Raw genomic sequence first — 9,857 nt, 5'->3', positions numbered from 1 at the left:
GGGCCGGGGGCGGAGCCGGCAGCGGGACCGGGACCGGGGGTGGGGCGGTGGCGGGGGAGCCGAGGCCATGGCGGCGGCCGCCTACGAGCTGCTGGTGCTGGGCGGCGGGTCGGGCGGGCTGGCGGGGGCGCGCCGCGCCGCCGAGCTGGGCGCCCGCGTCGCCCTAGTCGAGCCGCGCCGCCTCGGCGGCACCTGCGTGAGTCCCGCGGGGCCGCGCCGTGCCGCGAGCGCCTCGGCCTCCGGGCGGGGAGGGGGGGCGGGGGGGGAGCGGGAAATGGAGGACTGACTTCACTTGCTGTACTTGTTACTCTGCACTTCTTTTCTTTTCTTTTTTTGTTTTGTCTTTTTTTTTGGGGGGGGGGGTGTCTTTTTTTCCACTTGTGGAAGGGATGCTGAGCTTGGCCAAGCACATAATGCCAACGCGGTTAAAACGGTGAGAGGCAGTCCTGGCACCAGTGGCAAGCAGGCAGTAACAAGCAGAGAAAACAAACTTGTTGCCCAAGGGAACCAGCTTTGTGCTTTAAATCCGTGCCCCTGCAAGAGTTGCTGCACTCGGACTGGAAGCACAGGAAAAAGGGGTTGAGCTGCTTTCTCCCAGTAAAACTTCTTTTAAATTGCTGAAGGAGAAAGCACCTTGTACTTGAAAACCTTGTGCCTTCCTTATTCTTCAAGGAAGTGAAGAAAGATTAAACCAACAGACGTGGAGCCTCCAAATATGGTTAAGCTCTCTTCATCTCCAAGAATGCATAGTCCTGTCTTTTTTTCTTTTCTTTTTTTCCTCCTGGATTTGGTGCCAGTTGTGGGATTGTCGGATAGGATGTGTCATGCTTTCCAGAGCATTGCCTTTCAGAATCTGAATGTGCTAAGACTTGCTCTTCTTCCCTTGTAGGTCAATGTTGGTTGTGTCCCCAAAAAGGTAAGTGTGCTTTTGCTGTTGTTTTCAGCTTGTCTGGTCAGCTCCAGCACCTCGACCTTGGATTCATTCTGGTGCAGGTGTTTTTGCACCACTACAAAAAAAAATTCATATGTAGGAGCCCACAAGAGAAGCCTTTCCACAGTCCTTGTGTACCATGTGCTTTGCAAATGGAATGATTCAGAGGACAAGCCTAGCTTGCAGACTTTGTCTCTTGTGAGTTTGTACTGGAGCAGGATCTTGAAGCAGAATCTGATGCCTGGATTTTATTTTATTTTAAAGGCCTAATTGTGTGCTCTGAGCTGTGTGAATTTCACGGTGTCTTGAGTGCATGAGAGTGGGCTGTAGGATCAAGTCCTTTGCCTGTATGCTCTTTTGCAAGGATTGCATGCGTCTCTGCCTTGCAGCTGAGCTAAAAACACTGGCTTCTGTGCCCCAGTACAAGCCAGTGGAGGAAAAATATATCACGCTGCACATAAAGGGGAATTTGAGAGCCAGCAGGAGTTGGCTGACTCTAGAAGCCTGCTGTGGCAAGCCTTGGGGCCCCTAAGGTGTATGTGGTTTTTCTGGAAATTAGATTGTTCTTCCTGATCCGACTTGCCTGCCCTGAAGCAGGTAGCGCTGCAGTTGTCTGTGTGCTCAGTGCACTGTTCTTTGTGTGAGCAGGTGATGTGGAACACAGCAGTTCACGCAGAGTTCATCCACGATCACGCTGATTATGGATTTGAAGTGGCTGGCAGCAAATTTAACTGGAGGTGAGTTTGGAAACGGCCTGTTTGCCTTCACTCTCCTAAACATGCTCCTCTGAAAACGTTTTGCTGCATTTGTGTCTGCTGGCAACCATCTCCTCTGATCTTGGACCATGGTGAGGTCTCAGGCCTATCCTCTGGGAAGCAAAGGTTGAGCATCTGCAGTTCGGTGTTTTATCTCCATAGCAGGGACAAGTGGCCAGCTCATATTTCACACAGAAGTTGTGCTCCTGTCTGCTTTGAGGCTTGGTGTGGACAGATGCTGAGCTTGGTTTGCAGTAGAACTGGTAATTTGACTGGGTCTTGAATCCTGTGTTTTGGAAGAGAGGGGTTGCAAACAATCTGTTGAAAATATTCAGCAGAAGATGGTTTCTTGACATTTATGCATGGTAGGAAGGAAGACCATTAAAGGGAAGTAAGGTGTGAAAACCTAGTGTTAGTGGGGGGAAAACTGTCAGATAGCTAATATCTGTTTCATCTTGTGGCATGTGTAGCCAAAAGATGCAAAACTCTGCAGCACATGGTAACCTCTGTATGTTCATTAGGAGAGGAAGAACTTGTGTAGTGACGAACTATTTTGTTACAGAATTATTAAAGAAAAACGTGATGCTTACGTGAGACGCCTGAATGAGATCTATGAAAATAACATGAACAAGGTGAGTACGTTTTTATTCTATGAGCTGGGTCTGGAATCAGTCTCCTCTGTACACCCATATTTCCTCAGACCCCCATGAGAGCTTTCCTGAGAATTTGGTTTGAGCTTTTGTTTTAAGTTTCCTATTCCAGTAACTGGAAGTTGTCCCTCTGGGATCAGAATGACAGTGAGGGCCTGTTTTGGGTACTTGGTTGCTGTAAGAGCTCTTCCTCTGCAAAGCAGAGCGAGGAAACTATTTGATGCCCAGTCTGGAGGAAGGGGTAAGGATACTCCTGCCAGCCTTACTATGTTCTGATGGCCTAGAGTTGGACCACTTGTCACTCTCTGGAAAGCTACTGTGACTTTTGAGACAGACTGACAGTTTGAGAAAGCAGTGAGATAAGGGCTTAACTTGGAGAGGGATTTTGGAATGTGATGCATCTGTTGGGATATTGCACGGCATTCATCAGTCAGTTCACCATTCTCAGGAATGGAGCTGCCAGTCCAGAGGGCAGGAGGATATGCCTTTTAGGCCATGTTTCCAGCCTTACAGGCTTCTTCATCTCTCTTCTGTAGCTGGGCAACTCATAGGCAGGAAGGATTTGTTAGTTGGCTCTAGCATCTAGTTCTGTAGTTAATAAAATAACTGAATTCCCTGCAATTATTTCTGTAGGCTCACATTGAAATCATTCATGGCTATGGAAAGTTTACGGCTGATCCAGAGCCTACAGTTGAAGTCAATGGTAAAAAGTACACAGCTCCTCACATCCTTATAGCTACTGGTGGGCGACCGTCAGTCCCTCTCGAAAGTGAAATTCCTGGTAAGTCTTTGCATGATGCAAGAGATATTGCAGTATGCAACCACTGCAGGATGGAGATGGCACTCGGGCTACATTTTGTTTTGCATCTTTCAAAAGCAAATTATTCAGCTTTAGAAAGCCTCCTGCATTTGTGGAGAGCTTGTCCATGGTAAAAATACTGCTCGGTCTTATCTGTGGTTTGCTTTCAAAGAGGTCTGCCAAAGCCTACTGAAGAGGCTGTGCATGGGATTATTCTCAGGACATTTGGGGCTGTCAAGTATGAACACTGGGCAAGTGAAGGCCAGGAGCATCGAAAACTGATAGTGTGTTTGACTGCACTGCTTGAAAGAGAGCCATCAGTTATAGAAGGTTCTTGGCCCATTACAGCACAGGAAAAATGAGAGCATTTTCTCTGCATCTCCACTCAGCTGGGATTTCGGGAGATATGTGGTTAAAACACACTCTCCAAACTCCTACTCTTCCTCCCAGCCCTGTGATATTGTGACATATCCTCTGCAGGCAAAACAGGGATTCTTCTTTTGCCCAAAAAGATCAACCAAAGCTGACCATCTTTGTGTCAAAGTGCCTGAAGGGGATGTAGGTTTCAGTAACAAGCAGAGCAGGCAGGCAGGGCTGCTGGGAAAGCTTCCTTCCAGGAGCAATACTTATTCAGATGTGCGTGAAAGTTGGCTTTGCTTTGCAGGTGCCAGTCTGGGTATCACCAGTGACGGATTCTTTGATCTTGAAGAGCTGCCCAGGTAAAGTGGTGCTCTCCCTCTGGCTAATGAGCCTGTGAGCAGGGAGGTGGTCTCCGGTGCTCTGTGACTTTTCCATGTCTCCAGCTGGTTCATTTTGCAGGCTTGTGCTAATCCTTTTGGCTTGCCTTGACTCTGCCCCTGAGCTGCATGGCTGCATGGGTTTGCTGTTTTACAGGGCTCAACCGCTATGCTACCTCAGATGAGCTGTTCAGAACTGCTGTCCTTGGGAGTATCCCCTTGGTGCTTCTCTCCATTTTGGATGGAGGAGAAACTGCCAAGCTTTTGGCCCTGGTCCTTGTCAGACTTCCACCAAGTCTCTTTAGTGTTAGGCACAGCACCCAGGCCTGTGCCAGGCTGGTTACAGCACCTCTGGGTGACCCAAGGATAACCTGCTTGCCTGAGCACAGCATGCCAACTTCTGCTTGCAACACCTCAGCCCTGCCCTGCCTGCTTGCAGCACAGTGTACCACTCTGTCTGTCTGCCCTCCTCTTTTCTTTGCTTGCACTGGGGGAGGGAAGGTGAGAGTGTAGTTTCAGAAAGCCACAGGGATGTGAGTCAGCCCAGATTACAACTGCAACACTGGAAATCCCTGTGTTGCAATGTGGTAGAGGCACAAGAGATAATCAGCACCCGAGCTGGTTTCCTTGAGGCGTGCGGTTGGTGAAATGACAAGTTCGTGCTGTGAGTTCGGGCTGTCAGCCAGGCAGCTTGAGTGCAAGATGGGTTCCCTCCTCTTATATCAGAAGACTAGCAGGGAGAAAGAGAAGGAGGATACAAAGATGCATTTCAAAGACCAGGAACAAGTCTGGCTTCTAGGAAATGCCTTGCACTGTCATTTCAGGTTGAATGTGTTACCTTGAAGCTGTGCATGTGTGCATTGTGTCATTGCTTCTTCACAGGCGCAGCGTTGTTGTTGGTGCTGGGTACATTGCAGTAGAAATGGCAGGGATCCTTTCCACTTTGGGTTCCAAGTCCTCCTTGCTGATACGTCATGACAAGGTACTGCTGTTAGCAATCCCCAGCGGTGCTTCCCACTGCAGTGCTCTGCAGCAGTCTCATAGTCAGCTGGCAGTGTTGTAAGCCTCTAGTCAGAGCAGAATTGCTGGGTGTTTCCTTGGGCATCAGGATTTCTCATGTGAATGTGGGAAGAAGGGTCTGAATAAGCACGAGTATAAAAATACCACAGTGCCACATTCAGACTGGTTCTTCAGCATCTCTTCAAGTTACAGAGTTAAAAGCTTCACATGGAGAGAGCAAGAGAGGAAAGGCTCATACTTGGGTCATCTTGCATGCTTACTTGCTGTTTAGATGTTTTGATACATAACAGGAATGCATGGAGCTAGACCAGAGGGGAATAGCAAAAAGCAGGCATGCTGTCGGATGGGAGGGCTAGTTACTCTTCTACATTTTAAGATGATGGTTAGGGAATTTCAGAGGATCAAGAAGCTGAAAATGGAGATGTAGATGAAGGTGTCATTAGCTATTCAGTGGTCCTTAGTGGAATGACAGCCCAGGATGGGCCAGGCAGGGTGTTTCTGGGAGTGAAGTAGAGTGTAGATGTGCTGCCAAGTGTGTTTCTGCAACACTAACCTGTGTGCAGAGCATTGATGTAGAAGTGCAGGCCATTGGCCCAGTTTCCCTTAGCTTTATTTCAGGTCACAACCTGGAAGAAAAAAAGAAACTGCATCATGAACCAGAAGCATCCCAACACATCTGCAAGTTAATGGGACAAGAACATAGATAGGGAAATGCCAGTGGATGGGGCTGTCAGCCAGTGCCTCTGTATATGGATTGTTGTCTCAAAGCGATGTTTGGGTTTCTGCCCAGGTGCTGAGGATGTTTGACTCGTTGATCAGTTCGAACTGCACACAGGAGCTGGAGAACACTGGGGTCGATGTGTGGAAGCACACACTGGTATGGACTTGCAAAACAGCCCTTGGCCTGCCACGTTGCTCATGAGACACAAGGAAGGAGCACTGCTGATGTGCCAAAGGAAACGCCTGCATTTTGAGTACTGTTTGTGGCATGATGGCTTTGCCTGCAGCCAGCAACCCTGGCTGTGCTGTGCAGCCTCTGTCTCACCTCGCAAGTAGCCTGCCTTTTGAAAGCACCGCTTCCTCTGCAGCCATTGCTGCACCTTGCAGGGCAGAGATTGACCCAACCTTTGTGTCACTAATGGTGACAGATGAGCAGGATCATGAGATAGTAAAGAGCTTTTTGACATCTTTTAGCTCATGGGGAATACAATTTCAGCTTCCTCTGGCAAAACTGCATGGTTTGTTTCAAAGAGAGGGTGATCATCCCCAGAAGCTGTCAGCACCTTCTAACCTTGTCTTCTGTCTGTCAATTCCCACAGGTCAAGACAGTTGTGAGGTCCCCTGGTGGGTTGCTGGATGTGACAGTGACATCCTCAATGCCTGGCCGTAAGCCAACGGTTGGAGTGATACAGGATGTGGACTGCCTTCTATGGGCCCTTGGGAGAGTCCCAAACACAGAAGGGCTTTGCCTGGACCAAGTGGTGAGATGGGAGCATGTTGTCCTTCCCTGTTTTGAGGATGTCAGCATGTAGTGGCCCAGCCCTGCTGCAGATGTTCTGCTTGCAGAGGTCCTTGTCCACCTGGAGCTTGTAGCGGGATTATATTTCTGCTGTGCCCCTGAGCTGGCTCTAAAATAGAGACAGGTGCTGCTGTCACTGGCACAGACATATTTTCGGTGTTGATTTGGGCTGAGCGTGTAGAGCTTCCTGATGGTGTGTATGAGCATGAAAAGTTTGCGTGTTTCCGTTGGGCTCTGTTCCTTCTGATGGGGATCTGTAGATTGCTGTTGGGACCAACCTTTCCTTCAGGCTGCCACACTATTCCCCAGTGCTCTGTATGTGTACTGACACAGTTGCTATTTCCAATGGCAGGGCGTTGAAGTGGATGCAAAAGGTCACATTGTGGTTGATGAGTTCCAGAACACGACGAGGAAAGGAATTTATGCCATTGGGGATGTCTGTGGAAAAGCCCTCCTCACCCCAGGTAATGTCTTGGTGTCACCTTGCTCTTCCCTGCCCTTGAGAGGAGATGTTTGCTTGCATCATCTTATCCGATCAGAAAGAATATGACCTCAGGAGCCTAAAACTAGAAGGATTTCCTGCAGGAGGCCTGGTGGTGACAGAGCCTGACAAAGATGACCTTGCAGAGGAGAGTGCCTTCAGCTTTCCTCTGCCTAAACTCACTGTGCACGTGCATGTATGCTTGTGTGTGTGTTTGTGTGCATGCCTCCTTAGTCATTGCAACCAGGTTCCCGTTGGCCTGAGCTGGGCTGTGCCTCAGGCTCCGTTTCCCTTTTCACAGTTGCAATAGCAGCTGGCAGAAAGCTCGCGCACAGGCTCTTCGAAGGCAGGCAGGACTCCAAGCTGGACTACACTAACATTCCCACTGTGGTCTTCAGTCATCCTCCAATTGGGACCGTGGGCCTCACTGAAGGTAGGGATGGGACGGATGTGCTGCTCTGACTTCACTTTCTTACTCTGTGTTGACAGCTCTCCAAGCCCTGATTTTTAAGGGAGTGGGGGATAGAATTGGCTCTGGGCACCACATTTGAGGTAGATGCTGAGAAGTGGTTGCTTTAACAGGATGTTTGACTTCAAAAGGATCTGATTTTCTGTGGACCAAGCTCAAATGTTGGTTGGAGCTTGAGCTGTTGGCAGCTGAGGTGTAACAGGAACCTGACACGGTCTGGGTGAGCAATTCCTGTTCCCTGCTCTACAGTTAGTGCTTCAGCTAGCACACTCACAGGAGAGAGCTGGGGATGCTTGTTTTTCTAGCCAAACTGTAGCTTCTTTTATTTCAAGATGCCCCTTGGGAAGAGGTGAGCTGTTTGCTGCAAGGGGCACCTGTAACATATGGCAAGGGAAGGAAGCCCATAAGCTCTTTGAGAACACGCTGAAGAAATGCAGAGGTTCTCCACGCATGGTGTTGTAACGAACTTTAGCCATTTAGCTCAGTGGTCCTTTGGCAGAGGAGGATGGAGGGTGGTCACACGGTTTCCTGTAGACCACCACTGCTGTGCAGGAACACTACTGTTTTTGTTGCTGCAGTTGTGTGCCGTACAATTAGATAGAAATCAGGATGCAAACTCACAAGAGGGTACTTCAGGGAAGGTCAGAGGCAAGCTCCTGATAAAGGGACTTGGTTTCCAGAAAAGAGCTTGCTGGGTATCTTTTGGAAGTCTGGGGTCTTTAAACCCCTGCTTGGGAGTCCATGATGCTTGCATTGACAGACCACTATGGACTACATAAAAAGAGGCTGAGGAAATGGAAGCTGAGTGGCTCCAATAATTATTTTATTGTTTAAGTAAATGTTCTTATCTTCAGAAAGCTGTTCTCAGTCCAAATCTTGTAAAATGCCTTTCGACTCATCTTTTCAAACACCTCATGGGTTTACCCTTTAACACTCCCACTGTCTGATGCGCAGTGTCTTCTGTTCCAGATGAAGCCATTTCTGTGCATGGGAGAGAGAATGTGAAGATCTACAGCACTTCATTTACCCCCATGTATCATGCAGTCACCAAAAAGAAGACCAAGTGTGTCATGAAGCTGGTTTGTGCTGGCAAGGAGGAGAAGGTGCGTGGGGGGGCTAGGGGATCCGGCTGAGTGCTGTAGGGAAGTGGCTGGGGTGTCCTTTAGACCTCAACTGTGTGCGTCTAGCTGTCACCTGGAATAGCATGATGGCCCCTCACAGTGGTACTGCTGGGAATATTGCTGATTGTCATGTTTTCCCCGTGTTTGACCACCAGTATTTATCCATGTATACACTCACTACTGGCCTGTTTCAGGACCAGAAGGGTTCTATGTGATCTGCTCTGACCTGCACAAATTAGGTCCTAGACTTGGATCCACCTACCTCCACACCAAGCCTAATATTTAGTCTAGACTGTGCCTTTTGCTAGAGAATACTGTTTTCTCAGAGGCTTAAAAGGAAGCATTTGCTGGCTCTAGCCTTAGTCCTGAAAATACTCTGGCTGGACACTTCCAGGAAGACAGTGTTAGGGCTCCTTGCAGAAGGGTTGGATACAGTAAATGTTTCATTTCCCAGTTGCTGAAGATCTGGAGTTTACCCTAAGGGCCTCAAGCTGAGCAAGGCCTATTGGCAAAACTTGCATGTGTGGAGAGTCGGGAGAAAGCTTGGACTGCAGGTGGTCTCCAGCACTGCTGGAGCAGGGCTGTCTACCCACCCCTCCCTCTCAATCCACCATCTCCCTTGTTCTTCAAAGGTGGTGGGATTGCACATGCAAGGCCTGGGCTGCGATGAAATGCTGCAGGGCTTTGCTGTGGCCATCAAAATGGGAGCTACTAAGGCCAACTTTGACAACACTGTTGCCATTCACCCTACTTCTGCAGAAGAGCTGGTAACGCTACGCTGAAATGGTGGGCCCCAGAAGCCTGAGATGGCAGCTGAAGCACAGAAGCCAGCTGCCTTCTTTCGGCAGTGCGTCTTCTCTGCAATCAATCTCTCCCTTTTTTCCCCTTACAAATTTTCCTTGGGGGTAGGGGAAAGTTTTTAGATATCCCAAAATGCCTCAAGGTGAGTCAGCTGCCTGGAGAGCAATGTATCTATCCCTAAAATTGACATGACTTGATTTGGAGTGCAAAATAAACACAGCGATTCTGGGAAGGCTCTGTTTTGCTTTATTGTCTTTGTGGTTATTTTCCCCTGCTGAGTCAAACCGCATAGGGTGGGAGTGATCCCTTGACACCGTTCGGGTTAACGCTGTCAATGGCAGGGCTCCTTCTTTCTGGTCAACTGCAGTGTGACTGCATACAGACATGCTGTGCCAGAGTCAGGGGTGTGTAGAGAGCAGAGCAGGGCAGGCCAACTTTGTGGTCGGGGTGCCAGGAACAGCTCATGTCCCTGCCATGAAGCCCCTGCAAGGGGAAGGCGGCACGGTGTGAGTGTGCAGTCTCCAGGTTTGTGTGAGCAAGGGGCCAACCTGCCCTTGGAGCCAAGCTGTAGATC

The 9,857-nt window shown here is 49.2% G+C and overlaps 1 protein-coding gene across 1 annotated transcript; it reads left to right on the top strand.

The window, feature by feature from the left end:
* The first annotated feature begins 58 nt into the window (after nt 1-58).
* On the top strand, nt 59-9,511 carry GSR (glutathione-disulfide reductase). Its single transcript, XM_067297359.1, has 13 exons — nt 59-196; nt 890-916; nt 1,580-1,668; nt 2,249-2,318; nt 2,970-3,117; nt 3,800-3,854; nt 4,755-4,854; nt 5,683-5,769; nt 6,212-6,373; nt 6,764-6,875; nt 7,194-7,325; nt 8,331-8,464; nt 9,115-9,511. The coding sequence occupies exons 1-13, from the start codon at nt 68-70 to the stop codon at nt 9,262-9,264; spliced, it is 1,395 nt and encodes a 464-aa protein (XP_067153460.1). The 5' UTR covers nt 59-67; the 3' UTR covers nt 9,265-9,511.
* Nucleotides 9,512-9,857: the final 346 nt, after the last annotated feature.

Source organism: Apteryx mantelli, chromosome 5, assembly GCF_036417845.1.
Source record: "Apteryx mantelli isolate bAptMan1 chromosome 5, bAptMan1.hap1, whole genome shotgun sequence".
NCBI classification, from domain to species: Eukaryota; Metazoa; Chordata; class Aves; order Apterygiformes; family Apterygidae; genus Apteryx; species Apteryx mantelli.
The sequence above is the reverse complement of the archived record's forward strand: the minus strand, read 5'-3'. Positions and strand labels throughout refer to the sequence as shown.